At 42.1% G+C, this 25,449-nt stretch overlaps 1 protein-coding gene across 21 annotated transcripts in view; it reads right to left on the minus strand.

The window, feature by feature from the left end:
• LOC129495594 (nebulin-like) overlaps nucleotides 1-25,449 on the minus strand; it is a 201,565-nt gene that overhangs the window by 143,350 nt on the left and 32,766 nt on the right. For all 21 annotated transcript variants that reach the window (XM_055303241.1, XM_055303247.1, XM_055303246.1 and 18 more), the window contains exons 24-41: nucleotides 24,874-24,972; nucleotides 23,273-23,377; nucleotides 22,600-22,707; nucleotides 22,402-22,515; nucleotides 19,352-19,549; nucleotides 16,530-16,637; nucleotides 14,892-14,990; nucleotides 14,016-14,120; nucleotides 13,821-13,928; nucleotides 12,046-12,357; nucleotides 11,735-11,941; nucleotides 9,434-9,538; nucleotides 8,612-8,719; nucleotides 6,326-6,637; nucleotides 5,174-5,380; nucleotides 2,122-2,226; nucleotides 1,685-1,792; nucleotides 412-723 (exon numbers count right to left, since the gene is read on the minus strand). In XM_055303241.1, the coding sequence (XP_055159216.1) occupies nucleotides 412-723; nucleotides 1,685-1,792; nucleotides 2,122-2,226; nucleotides 5,174-5,380; nucleotides 6,326-6,637; nucleotides 8,612-8,719; nucleotides 9,434-9,538; nucleotides 11,735-11,941; nucleotides 12,046-12,357; nucleotides 13,821-13,928; nucleotides 14,016-14,120; nucleotides 14,892-14,990; nucleotides 16,530-16,637; nucleotides 19,352-19,549; nucleotides 22,402-22,515; nucleotides 22,600-22,707; nucleotides 23,273-23,377; nucleotides 24,874-24,972 (2,820 nt within the window). The remainder of the gene's footprint in view (nucleotides 1-411; nucleotides 724-1,684; nucleotides 1,793-2,121; nucleotides 2,227-5,173; nucleotides 5,381-6,325; nucleotides 6,638-8,611; nucleotides 8,720-9,433; nucleotides 9,539-11,734; nucleotides 11,942-12,045; nucleotides 12,358-13,820; nucleotides 13,929-14,015; nucleotides 14,121-14,891; nucleotides 14,991-16,529; nucleotides 16,638-19,351; nucleotides 19,550-22,401; nucleotides 22,516-22,599; nucleotides 22,708-23,272; nucleotides 23,378-24,873; nucleotides 24,973-25,449) is intronic.

Raw genomic sequence — 25,449 nt, forward strand, 5'->3', positions numbered from 1 at the left:
AGTCAATAGACCATATCACCTCTTGATCTCAGGATTGTGAGTTTAAGCCCCACATTGAGTTAGAGATTATTTAAAAATAAAATCTTAAAAACAAAAAGTGATTGCGTTCATAGTGGTTTTGATCAGGAGAACCTGACCCAATAATTCCTTTTTAAAATTTAACTTTCTGGGAGAAAGGGTAAAATAATTCTACACTGGAAAAGATACTACATTGCACCCACTTGAACCTCTTAGTTTTTCAGGTTTGAGTGAAATTCTATAACTCCAAAATCTGGAGAGGATCTCTAATTACAGCGAGTTCAGCCAGGTTTCAGAGGAAGTAAATGGAATTGCCAAGTTCTCGTTCTTCCCTCCCACCGGTTAGAAATGGATAATGAATTCTATGCCAATAATCTGTTGACCATTACATACATCACTTTGGATCTGCATTGCATTCCTGGAATGTTCCACATTCAAGGCATCAGGCAGCAGCGTGTAGTTGTGGAAGGGTTGTTTGTAGTTGGTGTTGGTAACAGCCTCCTGAGATTTTTTGGCTGCTGTCACGCTGAACATGTCCAAGGGCGTGTGGTACCTGGTCTTGCTGGCTTCATAACCCTTCTTGTACTCACGATCTGACTGCATTTTGGCTACATTCATGTAATGAACCAGTTTAGGATCATCCTGAAGACTTAGAAATCCAATTTGCCTGCCTTTGGCTTTCTCATAAGCCTCCTTGTACTTGAACTATATGAAAAAGAAAGGCAGACAGAATTTGACAGCATCAATCATAGGGAATGCTTAAGTGACAGACTGAATTTATATACTAAATTAAGCAAAAGCCAATTTCAGTCTGGATCCAGGTAACATCTAAACTTTTAAAATATTTTTAAACAAACAGCTAGTAAAATATTTCTAATGGAGGGTCTTGACATATGCTCTGGGGATAATTAAAAATGGGGTAATTTGTGGTTTATACATTACCACATTCATAAGCAGATTCTCTGAATATTCTCGAAGGTTCCTAAAAAGTTTATTAAGGATTTTGGTGTATGTTGTTTTATGATCTCTTTCCAAATAATTTGCATTACTTTATAAAGTGCTTACATAATCCTCAGTAAATTTCAGCAAAGCTCTTATTCAAATTAGTTTATTAGCCTCCAAATGAATGAGTTTTACTCTCTCAAGGTATTATATCAATTCATATAGAAACTAACTTAATAAAAAGTAAGCAAGTAGGTAAGTAACTAAAATCCTGTCACTTAATCTATAATTATTCCTGGTTTTCTTATCTTACCAGATTTTTTTCTTTGTGAAAATTATATTAAAGAAGAATATTCCTTTAAAAACCTGGAACCTTTTTTTTTGTGTGTGTGACTTAGTGACATTTTAGTATGCCAAGGCTTTTTTTCTTGAAAACAAAATCCAAATAAAAAGCAGTTTCCAAGTTTATGACAATGATACCAATGAGAGTTCCAACTATTTCATAGTTTAAAACAAATAATTTTCTTCTTTGTAAAAACTCTATTGAATTGCTAAAGATGTTAAAGTAATATAAAAAAGTCATCAGCACTTAGGATGTTAAAAAAAAAACCCATAATATAAAAATATTTCCTATTTCCTAATACGGATCCTATTACCTCATATGCCACGTAAAGATTTTGAAAATATACAGAAAGAGAGTTTTCTGCTTTCAAGTCACACTTACGTCACTCGCGATATTCCTTGAACTTTTTGCAGCAACAATGGGAATGGCATCTGGTCTCAAATCATAGCCCTTAGCAAGGGTTTTCTTCCAGTCTGCCTTATAGTGAGACTTGAAGAAAGGAAACAGTAGTTTATTATTTGGCCGCTCTACTTGGATAGATTTCTATAGTTTCAAGCTTTTGTATAATAAGCACGCAATCCTTTATTTTCTTACATTTTTCGTAACGAAGCAATTTAAACTTACAGAAAGGTGTGAATAGTCAATTTAAAACGTTCAGACGTGGGACCTCCCAGATTTGGTCAAGTCGTTTTAAAGATTTTAGGGATCTACCTGCCCCCTCCAGCCCCAGGGCAGTGGGCTCGGCGCGCCCCGGGGTCACGGCCTGAGTGCCCCCCCCCCCCCGGGCTCGGAGGCCGCCCCGCGGGTCCCACACTCACGTCACTCAGGTTGAGGGCGTTGACCTTGGCCTGGATGAAGGGCGGCAGCGCAGGGTCCAGGGTGTACGTGTGCTTCCGCTTCTCCCCCTCCGCCTTGTACTTCAGCTGCAATCACAGGTGCGACGGTCAGTCAGGGCGGGAGGCGGCTCCCCGCGCGGCCCCTCACGTGGCCCGTCGCTCCCCACCACGCGCCAGGCCGGTGCCCCCGCCCCCCACCTTGCGGCGCGGGCGTCCGCGTGAGGGGCCGCAGACGGGGCCGCACAGGCCGCCTGTGCTCCCGGAGGCCACGCGGACGAGCCCGGACGCCGGAACCTGCGCTGACCCGGGTCGCGGCGCGTGGGGGCGGTGGAGGCTCTCCAGGGAGGCCCCTGTACAGCCATGGGCGGGGTCCCAAGGGCAAGGCCGAGGTGAGGAGCCCAACGCGGCCTGGGTCCCAGAGCCCCGGGGCTGGGAGAGTGGGGGGCGGGGCCCCGGAGCCTGCAGCCAAGGTAAGGGGAGATTTTTACTTCAAGAAGTTACTAAGGGCCGTTAAGCATAAGAGGGCTGCGATTTATATGTAAATATATATAGGCTCTTAGTTATAAATATATAAATAAATATAGTTTTATTTACCCATAAGGCACAGAGGTGGAGACCGAGGCAGAGGGAGCAGCAGGCCCCATGCAGGAGCCCGACATGGGACTCGACCCCGGGACCCCGGTCCTGCCCTGGGCCGCAGGCAGAGTCCACCCCCTGGGCCGCCCCGGCGTCCCTGTGACGTGTGTTAAGGCCATTCCCCCGGGGGTCATGTGTGACCCGGGGTGGGAGCCCGCACACCAGCCGCTTGCGGTTGCCCCCGGGAGAGAAGGCCACGCTGACCGACTGCGGCCACTGAACAGCAGGCAGGTGCCCGGAGGCTGGGAGGCCTGAGGAGGCTGCCCCGGATCAGTGGGGAGGCGGCAGCGGGCACCGGGTACATGTGCGCGGCCTGGGTCGGGGTGGCGAAGACGAGGACCCGGGGGCAGACCTAGCTCGCTGGGAACCGCGCCGGGAACAGAGTCCGAAGCATCTGCATGTTTAGTGCCCCCCCCCACACTCCCGTGGAGCTAACACCCCCCACGTGGAGCTCACACACACACACACACACACACCCATCCCCGTGGAGCTAACACCCCCCACATGGAGCTAACACATACACACCCACCGCCATGGAGCTAACACCCCCGCACATGGAGCTCACACACACACACACACACACACACACACACACACACACACCCATTCCCGTGGAGCTAACACACCCCACGTGGAGCTCTCTCACACACACACACACACACACACACACACACACACCCATCCCCGTGGAGCTAACACCCCCCACGTGGAGCTCACACACACACACACACACACACCCATCCCCGTGGAGCTAACACCCCCCACATGGAGCTAACACATACACACCCACCGCCATGGAGCTAACACCCCCGCACATGGAGCTCACACACACACACACACACACACACACACACACACACCCATTCCCGTGGAGCTAACACACCCCACGTGGAGCTCTCTCACACACACACACACACACACACACACACACACCCATCCCCGTGGAGCTAACACCCCCCACATGGAGCTAACACATACACACCCACCGCCATGGAGCTAACACCCCCGCATGTGGAGCTCACACTCACACACACACACACACACACACACACCCATTCCCGTGGAGCTAACACACCCCACGTGGAGCTCTCACACACACACACACACACACACACACACACACCCATCCCCGTGGAGCTAACACCCCCCACATGGAGCTAACACATACACACCCACCGCCATGGAGCTAACACCCCCGCATGTGGAGCTCACACTCACACACACACACACACACACACACACACACACACCCATCCCCGTGGAGCTAACACCCCCCCCCCATGGAGCTAACACATACACACCCACGGCCATGGAGCTAACACCCCCGCACATAGAGCTTACACACACACACACACACACCTCGCGGTTGAGCTAACACCCACCCCCACCCCACGTGGAGCTAAGCTCAAACTATCCATGGTAAGGTGACAACAGAGATGGGCCTGAGAAATGACATCCACAGAGGATTCTCAAATCTGAGCCATGCAAAGCCTCCCCCCACCTTCGACGTCTGGGGCTAAAACACACAACATCATCTCTGGGTTGCTTTCCTCGCTGCTCTGTCAGAGGGATTTTAACAGAACTCTGAAATCCCAAATGAGGTGAGGCACTGAGCGTTGCAACCAGGCTCTGAGGCAGTGAGGGGCCAGGTAGATGTGGGCTCGGGAAGTGAGGTGCTTGCCTCCCCCCAGAAGCGGCTCGCCTTCCAGAACCTCGAGCTGTCATGCCAGAGGCTGAGGACAGGCCTTCTCCCCGGGTAGCCACGGAGAGCGCTTGCAACTCAGAGTAATAAATAGCTTGGCTTACGATTCAGCAGGAATCACAGATGATTACAGTAATCATTTCATTTCTTGTGTATAATGATAGGGGTCTGCCTATAAATAGCACAGATCCTCTACATTTGGAAAATAAATCTGGAAAATCCTCCTTCTTCTGAAGCAACTGGGAACTTGGACATAAAGAGAACAGGGAGAAGGCCTTTCTAATGTACCCCTGAAAGCAGTTGACAAACACACAGATGCACCTTGACATGTGGAATTAAGAAGGATGGAGAAGGATGGTGGAATGGGGTTATTCATGGATAAATCTTGGGCGGGGGGGGGGTTATTTATTTGAGAGAACGCGAGCAAGCACACATGTGAGCGGCAGAAAGGAACAGAGGAAGGAGGAGAGAGCAGATCCTCAAGCCAACTCCCTACTGAGTGCAGAGCCCGACGCAGGGCTCAATCCCAGGACCCTGAGGATCATGACCTGAGCCAAAATGAAGAGTCAGCGGCCTGACAGCCTGAGCCACCAAGCACCCCTGGATATCTATGATAATGTGACAACCGAGACTGGTGTAGGAAATAAAATCCACAGATAATCCCAGGCTCCCCTGGATAAGCCCCGAACCACTTACATCACTTAGCTGCTTGGTGTTCTGCTGAGCCAGAACCATGCCCATGGAATCCGGCACACTTGTGAACTTGATGGTATCCGGGTGCTGCCGGTACTTCCTTTCGTTTAAGGCATCACCTGCTTTCTTGGCCTTCTCAACCTCCAGAGAACCAATAGGGATCCATCCAATGCCCTTGAAGAAGTTGTTATACTCGTCTTTATACACATTCTGTAAAAGAATAATTTCATATGAGGAGATAGCCTACAAAGGTGGCCTCTGAAATCTGCAATTATATCCAGAGGAAATCACAATAGCCACCCTTCTAGCATGCTCAGGTCCGTAAAGAAGCCTTTCACTACGTATGCCATTGAGCTTCTTCCCCAGTATCTGGTACTAAGAAACAGCAGTTCTGCTTTTCGAGTGCATTCTACGACACAGAGGGAATCTAGGCCACATACTTCCATGGATAATGCTAAAAAAAAAAAAATTGTGTCTCTTCTGACAATAAATTGGGCTTTCTTTTTTATTTCACTGAAAACCCCACAACTTTGAATTTCACCCATACTGTCCGCCTAGGCTATTCCTGGGGAGAGACATCTCAGCTGGGGAAAGACATCTTCGTCGAGTGACAATAAACGGATGCCATATCTTTCCCTACAGAGGATGATTCTTACAGAAATCTGGTTCCTGCAGAAGGAAATGCCCTGAATATTAAACAGCCTCCCCATGCAGCTCTCCATGAATCATGCTGCAATGCAATCACAAAGCCTCCCTGGTTCATTTAAATGACTCACCACATAGATTAATGTGCATGAGAATGAATTTCAGTTAAAAAAAAGAAAAAATGTTCCTGAATTCAGAAAGAGTAGAGAATACTATTTTTCATTCTACATGTCACCATTGAAACAGGTCTGCCAAGAGCGACCATGGCCTCTTGCTGGGAATCAAAGTGGTTTATATACTTAGTGGAATATGGTTTTATCTTTGATCCGTGCGTTAATAAAGACAATGTCAATGACTAACAGGAGAACAGAAAGACAGCAAAACCCCTGCTCGTCTACCATGCCTTTGTTAAAGGTGCATTTCTCAAATATATTCCTGTATTGTGAAGCCTATTAAGACAGAAGAGGATCACCCCTGAAGTACCAACATTCCTGGGCCTGTCATACTCACATCGCTCTGAATTTGATTCATATTCCTGGTGTGCTCGAGACTTATGGCATCGGGTAGGTAGGTATAATGGTGTATGGGCTGTTTGTAGTTGACGTTGGTGACAACATCCTGGGCTGACTTCGCAGCAGTAATGCTAACCATGTCCCTAGGGGTATGGTAGCTCGTTTTGGTGTTCTCATAGTTCTTCTTGTATTCACGATCCGACTGCAGTTTTGCCACATTCATATAATGGACCAGCTTGGGATCATCCTGAAGGCTTCTAAAACCCACATGCTTTCCCTTTGACTTCTCATAAGCTTCCTTGTATTTATACTGCGAAGGCAAAATTTGGTTAGCAAAGTTGATAACATTAGGTATAGCAAGTATAGTCACACACAAAGGCACTTCGAACATTGTGACTTTCTGGAAGACTGTACAAGAATGCAAACCATACCTCCCCACTCCCATGTGCCCCAGAAAGTTCAGAGTGAAAACAGTTATTTCCAACACTGCTGGGTTACAAATGGGTATCATGATAGATTCAGGACCAGTTTTTTTCTTTGCTATAAATCCTACAAATGCTTTTGCATGTCGGACTTTACTTTAACCCATCTGAATGTTCATGCTTAATGCAACAAGACACATTCCAAATATAAGGCAGTACCTCTTGGTTTCCTAGGGATGTGAATTTTCCCAATCCATTACTACCACCACAGAATGTTATCATACATCACAGAACATTAGAAATTAGTGAGAAAACCTTCCATATACTGCTCCCATTGACCGAGTGATACGTATGCAACTGACGTAGAAGAAACTCCAAAGGACTCTGTATGTGAGTTCACACAGTTTTTCTTGGGAGTAGGGGGTGGAAACCTTTACTGTGTTGTCTCAGGCTGCTGGAGTAAGGTTAGAACAAACCCCTCTTCTTTCTAGGGGGCATCAATTTAGATACTGCGTAAGCAGGTAGCCCGGCCTTCTCCACCCATTTCTCAGCAGCCTCTTTCCAAGCTCCCTGCTGAAGCAGCTGCAGAGGAGTTCAGGAACAGGAAGGGCAGGAATGGCTGGGAGCTTCCCCTGGCAGTAAAAACCTCAGCGCAAAGGCTCTGCAGCCCAAGCTCTCTCGCTGCTGGCACCGGCAATGGGGTGTAGACGGAGTTGTATGGTAGGTAACAGGTCAAAACCTCAATTTTTAAATTTTTTTTTAATTTTTATTTATTTATGATAGTCACAGAGAGAGAGAGAGAGAGAGAGAGAGAGGCAGAGACACAGGCAGAGGGAGAAGCAGGCTCCATGCACCGGGAGCCCGACGTGGGATTCGATCCCGGGTCTCCAGGATCGCGCCCTGGGCCAAAGGCAGGTGTCAAACCGCTGCGCCACCCAGGGATCCCCAAAACCTCAATTTTTATAGAAGAGAACTCAAATCCACTTAAATTCTGCAGAAACTCTGCTCGTGTCATTTATGCAGCAATTTATAAACAAGAGCTTAGCAGGCAAAAGGGTCATCGAGACATTTCTAGGTATGTTAGAAAGAGCCCTGCACAAAGCCTAAAACAATGATAAAGTCATATTTAGACTTTCACTTTGTCCTTAATCTAGAGATGTATTCCATAGTGGTGTGCACATCTCTGAGGGACGCATTTTCAGGGACCTCTCTCTAAGGAAAGCTGAGCTCCCCTGTGGTCTGCACACATGGGTGGCTTCTTTTTTCTCCTTTCCCAAACCGTGATTGTAGCCCTCAGGATAGTAGGTGACAGTGAAGTCTGCGGGGCATGCATGCTGTTTGAGATTTTTGATCTTCAATGAGAAGAAGTGGAAGTGTATACATTTCCTATTACAGATGAAATGGGCATTGATTTACATAAATGAAAATTAAATTCAAGAAAAATGGACCTTTACCCATTTGGTTTACAAAATCCTTACATTTAATAGAATATCTTTTCAATCTTCTTAATACAATTATTATGCAGGCAGTCATTTGAATTTAATGTGTTAGTGTCAGGTAGGGTGTTCTCACTGAAAATAAATGTAGGCTGTCAAGGAAATGTGTCAGTAGAGGTAATTTGGCCTATGAATCAGGGGAGAAAGTGGTTGTCAGATTTACGACAGCTCTACCAAGTGGGGTCAATGGAAAAGAATCAAGGAATTTTGAAAAAATGACAGCTTTTCAAAACAGTATCTTTTGGAGAATTTCAACGTCATTACCTCGACATATCGTTTTCAATGTGGCATCATTTAGACAAGCACACATTTGATTAGTTTTTAAAAAGGTAATGCACCCACATTTCACCTAAAATTTTTACTCACATCACTGGCAATGTTTCTGGATGCTTTGGCCGCAGTGATGGGAATTGCGTCACCCAGCACATTGTTGCCCTTGGCTATTAAATCATGCCAGTCCCGTTTGTAGCAGACCTGGGATATGAAGGAAAGAAGGAGGTCAGCATGCTGTGCATGGATCAGCTGAAGTGAGTCCCCAATTGCTGGGACTGTTTTGTTCATTTCCAGATAGAAGCTAAAGGAATCTCCTACAGTACATTCTGTTTTGGGAAGTCACATTAGCAAAATGTCACACCTTGTGTAGCATGAAATTACAGGATGCTGCACCAATTATACACCCAAACCTGGTTTGGGTGCAGAGCAAAGCAGGATGCGGAGAAACTGGAGTGGATCTAGAAGAGAGGAATAAATGTTCTTTCTGGAAACCTTGGTGTGTGAGGACCAACTAGAGAAAATGAAGTTGTCCACTCTTACGGAAGGAAGGTCAAGGGAAGACCTGGTGGTTAGCTTTAGAAATTTCAGGTTTGCTGTAATAAAAGGATTTCATTAATTCTTATTTTTCTGCAGGATAATAACTCTCTCCACTTGCAAAATGAGGAAAACTAACTCGAAGTTTTAGAGGAACAGATGTTGGGCTCCATGCAAGGGAAAATGTCACATCCTTTTGGAATTATACTGCCCTTGAAGAGGCCAACTTAAGAGGCAGAGAGCCATCGTCATGAGATAGGCTCCATCCAGTATGTGTGTGGGAAACTGACCTAAATAGTTATCAAGGCCCCATCCTACTCTGAGATTCTATTACTTTACCACCTTGTCTGGGTTTCACACCCCATTGAATACCCTACTTACGTCACTTATATTGTAAGCATTGCACTTGGCCTGGAGAAACTGAGGGAGATCAGGACTCATAGTGTATTTATGTTTCACATCTTCTCCTTTAGCTTTGTATAAGATCTGCAATACACAATCACAAAAATAACATGTATCACAGATAGCACAAAAAAAGAAAATGTTTGAATTGCACAAAGGAGTTACTCCCAGCACAGTCCCTCTACTACTTCTATTGTTAAAAATCAAAGGTATTTCCCTATTTTTAAAAAAAAATCAAGCATTTTGTCATTTTTAGAAAGACCTAAAAACTCTGTGTATTAAAATAGAAAAGTAGAAAACAGTGATCTTTGCTAGAAATGAATGGAAAATCATTTCAAATGCGAAACCCTAACTTGAATAAACAGAATTTACCAAAGTCAGAAAAGTCCAATCTTTACTAATGGAGTAAACAGGTCTTGTTTTTTAGTTTTGGGTTTTTGATTCTTAGAAAATGGCATTTAGAAGGAGTCTTTCACTTCTGCTAAAAAAAAAAAAAAACCTTTCCAATTACAATTGCAGCACTAAAACCATATAATAATCTCCTCATGCTATGAGGGCACTTCTACATTACCCAGTGTACTTGAGAGTTTTACCGTTTCATATTTACCCTATCCTATCCTTTTTACAGATGTCAGAAAGACAGCTAGGTGCAGGATATAGAACTTAGATTGTGTCCTCCTCTTGGTAATAGAAAAGAAATTGCTTGATTTCTAAAAATCTAAAACACAACTGGAATCACTAGATTTTCAATCTCTTGACTGTCATTTATCACATAAACCCTCAAGCAGATATCACGTGTAAACTGCCGTCTATGTATCACAAAGTCTAAAGAGGCTGATATCTATTTGAATTCTCAAATCCTAAATAACTTCTTCTAGGCATCCAAGAGGTAACTTTACTTCCTCACTGCCTTTAGAAACCATAGCTAGGCATTCACAGAGTCTCACTGATTCTGTCCTCTACACATCTCCTCTGCCATTGCTAGTGCTTTAGTTGAAGTCCAAAGGAGTCTTTTGCTAGGTTTCTGTAAGCGCTTTTAATCTATCTTCTTACCTCCAATCTCTCCCCTAACCAATGCCATCTCAGCACTCTTTGTCAGAGCTATCTTTTAGAACACAGATATGATAATCAACTCCATGGATTAAGATCTTCAATACCTCCAATTACCTACCCCACAATATCCAGAGTATAAGCACGCAAGATCCTCAATTATCAGATAATAATCCCAAACCCTTCACCGTCCTTCCAGTTCATTAGCTCTTGTTAGTCATTATGTTTTTTTCTTTCAGCAAGAATGCACCCTCTTCCCTTATTTGCCAGGGAAGCCTTGGTGGGGGGTTACCCTCTTCTCTTGCACTTGGCACATACCTCTCCTGTAGCATTCACCTCTTGGTGTGGCAATGCTCTGTCTGGTTCTATCCATGCTTTTGTTTTACACTCTTATATCCTTGTTATATCCTATATCTCACTACTCCTCATCTATGGCGTCTTTATAATACAATGCCCAGCACAGGGAAGGAGTTCAAAAACATTTATTCAATGAATTAATAAATAAATGCTTTCCATGTCCCTTTAATTCTTCTATACACTAAGCTTCCTTTTAGGTCTGACTTTAGCCAGGTCATACACATTGTTCATGGACAGCCGGGCAAACAACATACTAATCTCCAAGATGTAAGTTTTCAAAAGCCTCTATAATATTTGTGTATGATGAATTCTGAGAAGCAAAACCATATACTCATGTGAATTATTTCCCTGTACTACTAGTATTTTATATATGAACAGCAAATATATGCAACTTAATATGGACTTGAAGGTGATGAGTTTGTTAAAGTGTCTGGAATTTAAATTTTGTGTGTGTATATACAGGTGTAGTACAAGAGTAGAACTTTTTCATCATGACAAATTTATCCAGTAACACAGTATTTCAAAGGCAGCTAAAAAGGAAGATGTTATAAAAAGATAAATAGTAATAGAGAAGAAAATGTTAGTGCCCAAACTAAAAATAATTGTGGTTGTTTTTGTTTTTTTTCTAATGGAGCCCAATGCAGGGCTTGAACTCATGACCCTGAGATTAAGACCTGATATGAGATATCAAGAGTCTGACACTTAACCAAACTAAGCCACTCAGGTGACCCCCAAACTAAAAATAACTGTAATTATTATTTTAAATTAAATAAAGTAAAAGGAAAATTAATGGCTCCAAAGAATAAAACTTTTGAGCTGCTAATTATTTTGTTGAAGCCTCCCTCCATTCTTGGCCCCCTCTTTTGTACTTACATCACTGACTTGCTTTGTGTTCTGTTTTGCCTGGACCATAACTGGGGAGTCCACGATGCTGGTAAATTTGATGGTGTCTGGATGCTGCCTGTACTTCTTTTCATTCAGGGCATCACCTGCTTTCCTAACTTTTTCTACATCCAGACTGCCAGTAGGTATCCAGCCTATGCCTTTCATCCAGGTGTTGTAGTCTTCCTTGTAGGCATTCTATAGCAAAGGGGGAAAAAAAGGAGTAAGTGCCCCAAGCAGTGGGTTCTCATGCAGTTTCTGACCTTAGGAGAGGATTATCTTGTGAAGTAAGTGTCACTTACATCGCTCTGTATGTGCATCATATTTTTAGACAACTCCAGGTCCATGGCATCAGGCAGGTAGGTGTAATGATGGAGTGTATGCTTATAGTTGACATTGCTGGCAACATCCTGAGCTTTCTTGGCTGCCACAACATTGAACATATCATGGGGTGTGTTGTATTTTGTTTTTGTCTTCTCATAGTCTTTTTTATACTCTCGGTCGGATTGTATCTTGGCTACATTCATATAGTGAACCAGTTTAGGATCATCTTGGAGACTTTGGAAGCCAACCATTTTCCCTTTGGCTTTTTCATAATCTTTTTTGTATTGAACCTATTGGAAACAAAGTGGGTGTATTTTAAAATGTAGTTATGAAGATTTTGCTGAACAATGAGACCATGACTTAAAGCAAGTGAGCGTCCCAGGAATTACTTCAACAACCAATTAGATGTATTCATTTGTATATAGTTTGAAATGTAGCCTGGTATAATTAAAATGTTACTTAGAGCCCATTTAATTGTCTGTAGCTGCTTCAGCCACCTGAGAGAGGTTGGGGTGGGGAACATTTCCATAATTCATGTCAGAGACAAGGTAGTAAGTTCCTTTCTACTTATACACTGGTAGAGACAAATGAAAAGATAAACATTCTGCAATCACTACCAGTTATATTGTGCTGCTCCAGGAGCCCCCCAAAGAGCTGGCTATCTTAGTTGTAGTAGAATTTTAATGAGTATTTGGATATTCAAAGGAAGACCCAGAGCCAGTTGTGTGAAAACATGAATTGGCTCTGAATTATAAAGTGAGAAGAACTGAACTTGCTTGGGGAGATATGGGAAGAAGCATGGGAAACTGAGAAGCAGAGATGTGAAGGAAAGCTTATGTGTGTACTGGGGTGGGGAGTAGCTGGAAGAATGTACCCAGAGAGAAAGGGAATGGGTAAGAAATTTTGGATGGCAGGACTTTGATGATACAAGTATTTATTATTCAATTGTAACTTATTTACATCGGTGCAATGTCAACTTCATTTCAAACAATCAATGAAGTTGTGCTTGGGACTTGGGGTCGGGGGACCAAAAGACGGGGCTGTGTTCCATCCCTGGACCATGCAGACCAGAAAAAGAAGTGAATCCAGGACAGGAGAGTCCAGGTGAGCATGAGCGAAACCACTGTGTACAAAGCAGGAGCCAGAGGTAATGGAAAGACAAACCTCAGAATATCTGCATTAAGCAGAAGAAAGGGTATCCTACTTCCTAAAGGTTAGCAGGTGGGGGGTTTGAGTCAATTTGATTTGAATCTCAAAGAGGAAAGTAACTAGTTCATAGTTACAAGTATGATAAGGAAAAAAGACAAAATTTCTAACTTTCATGGAATCTAATGACTGCTATGGACCTTGGGGCCAATTAATCCATCTCTGGAAGCAATTAATTAAAAAGAAATAAGGGAAAGAGGGAATTCATAGAAGTTAAAGTTTTGAGACAAAAATGTTACCACCAGGAGGCTATTAGGACTTAAATAGTGAGTGACTTGTTTATTTCCATTAGGAGAATAATGTGAATTTGTACAGAAATACGGAGGAGACCTTTAACTTAGAGTGTTTCATTAGAACAGGTTAGTAAAGGTTCTACAAATCCTTACTGCCAGGAAAATTCAGACCTGTTTAGGGAACTTTCTTTTCTAAATAGTTTTCAACAGGACTCACTTCCCGCTGGGGACAGCAGACACGGCGACTTCTGGATAGCGAGTCCACCCCACCCATACTTCCTAGTTACACACTGGGGACCACCAGCGGCACTTACATCACTTGCTGCCTGCCGGGCAGCTTTGGCGGCTCTGATGGGAATCGCGTCCGTTCTCAGGTCATAGCCCTTCTTGCTCAAATCTTTCAAGTCTGTTTTGTACATATTCTGAAAGAAAAAATTCCTTTGCACATAACTGAGGCCACATTTAGAAAGGCCTTTACATGCAGCCAGCAGCTGAGCTCACGAGCATACCTCACTGATATTGTACGCATTAACTTTAGCCTGGATGAACTGGGGCAGGTCGGCTGGCAGGTTGTACTTGTGAAGAATTTCTTCTCCTTTGGCTTTGTATGCAACCTGAAAGATGAAAAGAAATGCATGAACAAAACAAAGGAGGGAAAAGGGTTTATCGACACAGGAAAATAATTTCAGAACAGATCACATTACACAGAGGTGCTTTTTATGAATGATGTTCTCTGGGTCATCCCCACATTCACCTGCACAGATCTGTGGGCCTTCAAGGTCTCATATGCAATGCACAGGGTCCCATCCTAGTGCCCGTTCAGCCTTGGCCAAGGTCCCTCAGTATGTGCTAGGCACTTCTGAGCTTTGGTAGGGGCACCTCAGAGAGGTTAGCCCCGGGAGATGGTCTGATGAAAATGTTAACCTGCAGATCCTTCCCTGAGCACAGAAAAGGCTAACTGGGTGGGATACACAGCCATCTATCTTCTGCTTGGTGGGTGACTGATGGGACTCTGGGGTGGTTTTTATTCTACATGATTATTGTCTTAGCTCTGACTTACAACGTAGTTCCTCCAGAAGGTGTGCTGCATACCTTCATTTTCCTGGTCTTTCCTAGAAATAGGCTTATAGTGTTTCTTGTCATCAAGAGAAGCCCCTAGTCTTCAATGTTAAATGGCTGGGAGGACGGTCAGCGTAGCATACGTAACACCCTGGAAAGGTGACTTAGGTGTGTCTTATTAATGAAAAGCTGGGAGAGTTACAGAGTTGCTCTTGGAACTGAGTCTCTTTGGATTACAGAATAACCACAGGTGGTCAGCACGTTTAGAACCAAGTGTATTTGTTTCTGTTAACATTTATTAAAACACAGACAGAATTAGCACTCACATCACTTCTCTGGGCCTGGTTGATTTTGGACTGTACTATAATCGGAGCATCTTCAATCGAAGTAAACTTGAGAGTGTCTGGATGTTGGCGGTATTTTTTCTGTTTGGTGAATTAAAACAAGATAAACAGCAATATTACTTTCACTGAAGGCTAATATATAAAAATCCTTGAGGTTTATTTTGGAGGAACAAGGGTTTTTTCCTGATTTTAAAATGTTAAGATACTAGCTTCTTGGGGCATTACAGACCAATATAACTTTCAGGAACCAGACTACTTCTTGCTTATGAAATGAAAGAGGGTACTCTTAGCTAAACAGAACCCAAAAACACCACAAAGTTTTCTAAAGCATCAGAAAAGCATGCAAGGAAATTTGGAGCGTCTTGTGTGTGACACTAACAGGCTCTCCGATTCGTCAGTGGAACAGAGGTAAAGCAGCTCTCTGGTTGAGGGGGGAGGACTTGGGGAATTAGGCAATGGCTAGGGGTTCCTATAAGAAAGGGAGAACTTCTGCTCTGCAGCCTCCGTGTGACTAGTCCACAGCTTATCACTAAAGTGCTGAGGAGCTACAGGAGAGAAGACAGTGGAAGGGGTTCCGACGGGACCTTCTAGCTACATTCCTTGTTTTCCTCCATCTAGTCTCCCAGTCTTCTTCCTTCGTGCATCTTCTACATCCCACTTTTGTGTATGAAGTAGCATCACTTGGCTTCAGACTTCTGAAAACCACCAACTCAGAGGAACTTTTGTGAAAAATCTCTGAGGAGATAAAATGTTGTTCGCCAAAAGCAAGCAAAATCCCAGAACAACAGAAACAAGAACCTTCACTCAGTACCTCCGTCCCTTCTTTATGTAGGCTAACCTCCCTGATGGGTTCACCTGCCAGCCATGGGAATGTGCCTCTATCGGAGGGGAAGGGACAGATCACCTGGCCATTTAGAGTGCAAAGTTATCGCTACTTTTTCTTAGACTGAATAACAACTTATCTAGTACTTCAAAATCATCAAGAATAGGACATAGGGTGTAATACTTAAAGGACAATTTCCATAGTATTCATCTATGCATTATTCATAATTGCCAAAATTGGGAAGAATCCACATGTCTACCACTGGACAGCCAAAAATATAGCTATGCAAAGGAATACTACTCAGTATAATAAGGAATGAATTGCAGATATGTAGATGAGCCTCTAAAGCATGGTGCTAAGTGAAGGAAGGCTCATACATAAGAAATTTCTAGAAAAGTACAACTATAGGGACGGAGAGCAAGATCTCTGGTTACTGGGCATTGCAGATGGGAGTGGGAGTTTTTCAAGGAAACTTTGGCATTCTAGCAGCATTTTAAAATTCAGTTATAGTGATGACCATAAAACTACATGAACTTATTAAAAATGGGTGAATTTTGTGGCATGCAAATTATACCTTGATACAGTTGTTTAAAAATAATATAATCATGAATTGTTAATATAAAGGGTTTTGGTGATGTAAACCTTATCTATCTGGATAATTCATGCACGTGGTAAGTGCTTTTTTCTCAATAACAATCATGAGAGAATGAAGAGGGAAAAGAAGGTGCTTCCATGGTTCTGGGGGCTTTAACACAGCACAATTCCAACCCTCTCTGTGGCACGTGGGATGGCTTTACCTCATTTAGGATGTCTGAAGCTCTCTTTGCCTTTTCCATTTCTAAGGATCCAAAAGGCACCCAGCCACAACCTTTCATCCAGCTGTTGTAGTCAGCCTTGTATTCAACCTAAAACACCAAGAGAAAGGTTACAGGTTTTTTGTTCAGCATCATCCTTATTCATGAAATCATTAACGTTTCACCCAAAACAGTGTTAAGATTTCTTTTTTTATATAATAAATTTTTTATTAGTGTTCAATTTGCCAACATACAGAATAACACCCAGTGAGTGTTAAGATTTCTGACCAGCTTCCGTACTCCATATATTAAGGTTTTTTTTTTTTTTTAAGATTTTACTTATTTGAGAGATCGCATGCACAAGCATCAGTGGGGGGAGGGGCAAAGGAAGAGAGAAAGAAACACAAGCAGATTCCACATTGAGCACAGAGCCCAACACAGAGCTCGATCTCAGACCCAGAGAGATCATAACCTGGGCCAAAATCAAGAATCGGATGCTTAATTGACTGAGCCTCCCAGATGCCCCATATTCAGTTATGTTAAGTATTTCCTTGGTGGGAGATTTTAACAGCCCTTAGGTCATCAGTGTTCTTCTAGCTGGCATGTAGTCCATCTCATCCTTATTTCCAACTGAAAGGAGGTATGTGGGACTCTAATTCCAATATGAATACTAAATTTAAAGCTATACTTCAAAGAATAAAAAAAATTGTTATATTTAGATAATCAAAGGTGAGGTGTTTGCTCCCTGGAACTCTAAGTATTATGTTTCTTTGGTCAAATTAGGACCGATGGCCATTGAAGGTAGATAATTTTGCTCATCTTCTGATAAGACTTGATAACAGTTATTTGTACTATATGTTTACACACGTTGCCCTTCATGTGTAATGGTTAACTTTGGAGTGTTTCTATATTGGTTAACAATGCACTTTAAAATAGTTATGCTAAAAAAAATAAAAAAAATAAATAAAATAAAATAGTTATGCTAGGGGCACCTCGGTGGCTCAGTTGGTTAAGCGTCTGCCTTTGGTTCAGGTTGTGATCCCCAGTCATGGGATTGAGCCCCACATCGGGCTTCCTGCTCAGCAGGGAGTCTGCTTCTTTACCTCCCTCTGCCCCTCCTTGCTGCTTGTTCTCTGCTCAAATAAATAAAGTATTTAAAAAATAAAATAGTTACACTCAATTTGCTTGTAGAAGGCTGTTATTACTTGGAATTTTTCCTATTTTGGGGACACACCTGATGCCATTAAAATAATAGGTTACTCTTGGGGTGCTTGGGTATCTCAGTTGCTTAAACGTTCAACTCTTGATTTTGGTTCAGGTCATGATCTCACCGTTGTAGAATCAAGCCCCATGTCAGGCTCTGTGCTGGGTGTGCATCCTGCTTGGGATTCTCTCTCCCTCTCCCTCTCCCCTAGCCCTCCATACACACCCCTACTCTCACTCTCTAAGAGAATTAAATAATAGGCTCCTCTTATTGTCTGGCTATATGTGGTACCTAAAACTTATATTCTAGATGCAAAATTCAAACCATTGTTCTTTAGTGTGGGCCTTTTAATTGGAATGAAAAATCAAGAAACTATTTGGTTTCTGCCTTTGAAAGGCTTACCATCTACTTGGGAGAAAGAAACATAGCAAAATTTAAAAAATAAATAACAATGCACGAAATAGGATTGTTAGTGATGGTAATTTAAAATCGTTCAGGTGCTATAGAAAAGAGTAGAGTGGTTCCTCAAAAAATTAAAAATAGAATTCCCATGTGATCTAGCAAACCCATTTCTGAGAGTATACCCAGAAGAATTGAGAGCAGGCTCTCAAAGGAATATTTGTCACCTACGTTTGTAGAAGCATTATTCAGAATAGCCAAAAAGACGGAAGAAACACAAATGTTCACTGATGGATAAAGGGACAAACAAAATGTGGTATGCACATACAATGCGATATTATTCAACCTCAAGAAGGAAGGAAATTCTGATACATGCTACAACATGAATGAACTTTGAGGACATTTCATTAAGTGAAATAGGCCAGTAACAAGAAGACAAATACTGAATGACTCTACATATACATGGTCTACAGAGCAGCCCAGCTCAAGTAGAAGGGTGGTTGCCAGGAGCTAGGGAGAGGGGAAAACAGGGAGTTAACTGCTATAGTTTCAGTTTTATAAGATGAAAAAGCTTTGAAGACTGAGTGCACAACAATGTGAATATAATTAGCTGCTACTGAATGGCACACTTAAAAAATGATAAAGGTGGCTAGTTTTAGGTTATGTGTATTTTGCTACATTAAAAAAATAAGATTGTTAGGATGAAGTGTTCAATTGTGTAGCTCAAATTAATTTGCCTAGATGAGTTTTCATCTGCAGAAAATATCTTCCATGATTATGAAAATTGATGTTATAAATGATAGAAGATATTTTATTTTCAGGCAAGATAGCTATGTAGGTAAAAAATTATTGATAACAGTGAATGAGGTAACAGTGCATGTTTACTGAGAATGCACTAGGGCCTGTCACTAAGCTAAATATTTTGCATGCATTTATATTCTCAAAAGAATTCTTTTACTTATTCCGATTTTACAAGGAACACTGTAGACTCAGCAAGGTTGATAGCTTTCCCGAAGGGATATAGAGATGAGTTTATGCTAGATCTAGTTCTAACTCTGAAGGGCATGCTCTCATCAAGCCACAAGGGTCATTTTCCCATTACATACATGCTACATACAGAAGACAATGCCAACACCTCTGAGAATGGTCAAAAACACCATTCCACTTGATTATTTCCATTTCCACCTTAGAAAAAGGGAATAGACAAAATCTGATTACTCACATCACTCTGCAGTCCATAAGCTTTCTTGGCGAGATCCACGTTGATGCTGTCAGGTGGGTAGCTGTAATTGTGTAAGATGTGCTTATAGTCCACATCACTGGCAATTTCCTGAGATTTCTTAGCTTGAGTGACTTGGAGCATATCAAGAGGTGCCGTGTAGATAGTCTTTGACTTCTCATAATCTTTTCGATATTCACGCTGTGAATAGGAATTTTCCATTTATTACCATAAATCCTCAATGGGTTTCCGGACAAGCACAGAAATCTCTCATAAACAACAGACAGGAGTTAGAGAAACACATTCAAACATCCGAGTAGTTATTTTTTTTTCTAAAATTTGTTCGTATGTTACACATTATTGAACCCTTTCCCTCCAAAAAAAAGTCAGACGTGGACATATGTTATCAAATCTCCTTTTAGATCAAAGAGCAACTGTCAGACAACAGGAGGGGGGCCACAGCTTCTACTTCACCAAGGTATTTTAACACAGGGTTTTTTTCAAGACCATTAACAAGCATTATTTTTACCAAAGTAATCTAATTTTTGTTTTCCAATAAAGAAGTATTTTTTTAATAGATGAAAATTTAAAAAAAATAGATGAAAATTATAGGACAATCATTTCATGCTTCTGATTTTATAAAATGACTACTTCATGAATAAAGCTGTCCCCTTGACTACTTAGCTTTTCTAACATCATTTTTATGAGGTTACTGATTTTTCCAACCTGACTATTCTACTCTTGACAGTAGATAAGCTCCACTGAGAATCCCCTTGGTTTTTTCATACCAAGTTTAATTTCAGTAACAGTTTAAAAGAAGCTTCAGATTGCAGCAGTAATAAGACCTCAAAGGAGAAAAGTTTGTGAAACTGAGCCATTAAAGTAATCTTGGCACTTATTACAGTGTTCTCATAAACCAAATATCTTGACTGGGCCTCAGAAAGCACTTTCACTGGCTGGTTTTCTGGAATGTTAGACAGGGTGCTAATTAGGTCAAGGTCCCAGCTTCATCATGTCCACTCAACCAATTACCTTAACAGAGAGAAAAATTCTACCCCAGTGCCCGTAGGAAAATTCTAAACCATTCTATCTCCCCATAATCACATAAGCATTAAAGATGATGACCCAGGGATCCCTGGGTGGCTCGGCGGTTTGGCGCCTGCCTTTGGCCCAGGGTGTGATCCTGGAGTCCTGGGATCAAGCCCCACGTCGGGCTCCCTACATGGAGCCTGTTTCTCCCTCTGCCTGTGTCTCTGCCTCTCTTTCTCTCTCTATGTCTATCATGAATAAATAAATAAAAAATCTTAAAAAAAATAAAGATGATGACCCAAACTAGCAAGTATATAAATCTTCTGTAGAAATTCCTGTTGCAAACAATCTGATCTTTTAGCTTTCTTAGGGAATGTGATCTTCCTCCCAAATATTTTGTGGGCAATCACTCTCACTGAATAAACATCACTTTATTGTAAAATCTAGCCTCTGGTTTATGAAAATAAAATATGGAAACTTTCTGATCATATGTAAGAACATTGAAAAAATACAGTTTGTCTTTATTAGAAATAAGCTGATGGGGTACCTAAGTGGTGCAGCTGGTTGAGAGTCTGACTCATAGTTTCAGCTCAGGTCAGGATTTTGGGGTTGTGGGATTGAGCCCCACGTTGGGCTCCATGCTGAGTGTGGAGTCTGCTTGAGTTTTTCTCTCCCTCTTCCTCTGCCCCTCCCACTCATCCTCTCTCCTTCCTTCTCTAAAATAAATAAACCTTTAATAAATAAGCAAACAAACTGATAATGTTGCCACAGCATTGCTGTGTGGAAGTGTTTTTGACTAAACCGTTTGATTCTTTTGTTCATGTTCATACCAGTTCACACATATCTGCACATACAAAAGGTTGTCAAAGGTCCAAATGGCTTTAAAAGATTCTCTTTAAAAGCTATGCATGTTCTATATCTGCAGCTTAGCACTTAGCTTGGATGTATGTGAAAATGATTCATCATTGACTAGCTCTTTTGGTTACCAATATCAATTAACAAATATTTACTGAAGATACTACGTGCTTAGTGTTGTAATAGGTACTGTGATAGGCTAAAGATGCATGTACTGTCAACAGATATAACCTTCTGAACTGAGAAAGGATAAGGAGCTGGTAAAAAACATAATATGATATATGTGATCACTATATACGGACATAAATCAGTGTGAAGTTACTAGAGAAAACTACTGACCACGGGATGTTTTAAACTGCCATATGGCTACATAGCACATGCAAAATGAATTAATGAAGATACATATAGATTATATGAACACATGGTTGAAAGGAAAGTAAAGGATACAAGCATCCTTCTATTTAATTATGAAAAAATAATATTTGCAAGCCATGTTGAACACTCTTAAGGAATTCTCTAAACATTTTTTAAACACAGCATATAGTGCAATTTGCAATAGATTTTTTCCCCTCTATAGTAAGAACTTCAACCAAAAGAGGAGACTTGGCCCATAGACAAGCCATAGGGAACTTATATTCTCTGAAATTCAGACAAAAGGCAGGAAGAAAAAGTTCAATTTTCTAGACGAATGATCAAGTCTTTTATCAGATGTTCAAAGGAGCCTATAATCAATGGAGTATTTTTCTTGAACCTATGCCAGTACTAATTACTGAAGTCAATAAAGAACAATAATTAACAATGAGATTTTTATCTTTGACTCATGATTTTCTTCCAATATAAAGACAGTTTTAAAATAATCATTTTAAAGGTTATTTTTTAATCTGAATATGAAACCATCTAGTGATGTTTTGAGAATTAAAATCAATATTCTATTAAATATTAAAAAAACGGTTTTCAAAGTGAAATGGACATCAAGTATAAATCAGAAACTTTTCTCCTCAAAGGTACAAGGATCTGGGAAATCATTCTACTTCTAAAGTTCATTCCCAGCAGTTTGTTGTGAACATGACAGAGCCTGTGGACATGGTATCCTTCTACGTGCTAGCCCCCTTGGGCATATTAAGAGGGATGTCATCTTGAAAGCAAGATAGATCTACAAAGACACTCACGTCACTCTGGTTTTTGGCTGTCTTCAAAGAATGCAGCATCTTGGGATCATCATTAATGCTCAGGGCTCCAATCATCTTCCCTTTGCTTTTCTCATAGTCTTTCTTGTACATCACCTGTGAAGACATCACACATGCCAGATCCCACCCATCAGGCAGCGTCACTGGGGCCCCCTGCCCGGGTGCCCAGGCCATACTCACATCACTGGCGATCCTGCTGTTGGCTTTGGCTGCCAGCAGGGGGATGGCATCCACTTTAATGTCAAACTTCTTTGCTTTGCTCTTCTCCCAGTCATGCTTATAGATATTCTGAACACGAGATTTCAGCAGAAAAATTGTTAGAACAACATCTAACACAGATTCATTCAGTAACAATAAGAAACAGACTGAAGACTTCTATATGTAGACTTTTTTCACCTACAAACACTATATGTACCAACTGATAGTATAATTATTTATTAATGTGTCATCCAGCTTCTCCCTCCCACCACATAAAGATAATACGCTTTCTTAATATCCTATGAGCTTTCTAAAATTTCTGCCATGCTGACGTATAAAGGACAACATAAAAAGACAACCACTTAGAGAAGGTGAAATGTGACATTCATAGGAAAGAGCTTGCCAAACGCTACAGAGATGAGCTGAGGGTAATTAAGAGGAGGTTTCTGGTGGTAACAGAAAATGTGGAAAGTGAATTAGGAGAGCAAAGTAAGAGCCTTCTGAGCAGTTCAGCCTTAAAAGCTCCACTTATACTCTGGGAACAATTGCCACCGTTGTTTAATTGCGTAACTCCTAATCTGGTCTTTCAAATACCCATCACATTTCCCCTTCACACGGGCACATAATGGTAGATTTCTGTAGCTTTGATACTTACGTCACTTAAGTTATAGGCATTGACTCTGTGCTGGATAAACTGTGGAGCATCTGCTGGCACGTTGCACTTGAACTTCTCACTTTCATGTTTTGCTTTGTAATTCAGCTGGAAAACAGAAGATATCCAAACAGTTCAGGGCCACGTGATTTCCTTGAGCGCACGTGGGAGAGTGTATAACGGCTAAGTTACTCCTACCCTTTTATGAAACACGCCTCAAAGCAATGGTCTATGCAGTCAAAGTCCACTACAAGGCCTAGACTCTCCCTCCCTCTTTCAGGATTGTGGTGTAATCCAGTTTGGGCTGTCATTTTTATAAACACTATCACAATGTACGTGTGGGAAACTCATTGTTGGATCTAAACTTTTAGGCTGTGACTTCAGGACACGAACACTCAAAGTCTATTAAATTCTATGATCAGAGAAATAAAAATAGAAATAATCTAAATAATTAAAATGCTAGTACAGTCAAAAAGATATATACATTCTGATTATTGAAAATGTAAAGTACAGCACTGTATTTAAAAATTTTTAAAGGTGACACAGGTGGAAGGAAGGGGATATAGAGAGAGAATGAGGCTGAATTCTGGAGCTAAAGGCAAATGCATGAATGTCGTCGACAACGGCGCCCGTGGCCGGTCCAGGCCAGTGAGAAGAGCAGGCGATGACGACACACGGCCTAGGACACCCTGTTCCTCGTCAGCTTCCCAGGCTCAGCTGGGCCATGATGTTAGCGTTTAGCTGTTCCTTCTTGTGACATAAAATACTAATATGCTAGAAATGCCGCATGATGAACTGATAGGACTCCCAGGGTGCAGTGAGGTCATTCACTACTTTCCCAGTTGCAAACGAGCTGATCCTAAACCACATCTTCTCGTAGGCCAGGCTGGACTTTCCTCCCCGAGAAGGCTGCACGGCTCTTAGCCCTGTGGGCACCGTGCAGCCCGGAGTGCGGGCCAGCAGCGGCAGCGGCTCCGAGGAGCTGGCGAGAGTCCGCGTCTCCTCCAGACCAACCGAATCAGAATCTGTGTTCTAACCGGGTCACCGGGTGGCCCACAGGAGTGTGGCCGAGAAGCACCGCTGCTCTTCTCCGAGCCCCGCCCGGCTGGGCCGTCCTGCTTTAGATGGTCCTTGGCCACCCTCACTCTCTCTCCCCATCCCGCTTGGACTCCATATGGGCATCCCGTGCTTGTTTCCTTATCACTGCCTGAGGTCTTTCTTGTCTCTGCCGCTCTTTATCTTTTTGTAAAGCCTTTGTTAGCAAACTCAAGAATGGGAAATGCTCGCCTTGTTACCCACACAAATACATGCTTTGTTGTTGCCAAATTCATGAAGTTTAGTATGCATTATTTTGGGTGTGTGACAGATCCCAATGGACAAATTCCCCACTAAAAATTGGTGACTTATTGAAGAAATATTATTTTTATTATCGTCCAATACCATTTTTCCCAAAGTTGCAATTCAGTCTAGCAGCTTCATTTGCATCTTATTAAATCTTGAAAAATGACATTGTTGGGTAGATAGATGAGCCCGTGAAAATGCTTATATTTCAAATAAACACAGCATTTGAGGTCATCCACACTTGCACAAATCAAGGCACTTACATCGCTAAGCTGTTTCGTGTTGAGTTGGGCTTGCAACAGTACTGGAGTGTCAGTGACAGCCGTGAATTTGGTCTTATCTGGATGAACTTTGTACGTATGCTAGAAAAGATGTTCTTTGATGAAATATCATAATAACATATCTTTATATTCTTGTTTATATACATACTACATAGAGTTTCCAGTTAAAAATAGAGTTTATTTTCTGAAAACTTGGTTGACATGTTGTCACTTCTCTATCTCCATCCCCTGATGTTGCCTCTAAATTGGTCTCCCTGCCGCAATTCAGCAACCAGATTAATCTTCCTCCGGCTCACGCCTTACAACGGCTCTCCATACGACTTGACCTAAACTGTGCTGTGGCTGATGAGCCCTACTCTACAGAATCTGCCCCCCCCCATCCCCGACCATTTCACTTCTTACCGCTGTCTCCCTGTCTCCAGAACGCTTCTGCTACTTCGTCCTTGCAATTCCTTAAGTGCCCATCTGTTCTCTATTAGACCATTCTTCCAGTTGTCTCCCCTTGATCTCAGCATGACTGCACATTCCTGCCTTAGACCCTCCCAGAGCACCCAGCCT

Source organism: Nyctereutes procyonoides, unplaced genomic scaffold (genome assembly GCF_905146905.1).
Source record: "Nyctereutes procyonoides isolate TBG_1078 unplaced genomic scaffold, NYPRO_anot_genome, whole genome shotgun sequence".
In the NCBI taxonomy this organism is placed as follows: Eukaryota; Metazoa; Chordata; class Mammalia; order Carnivora; family Canidae; genus Nyctereutes; species Nyctereutes procyonoides.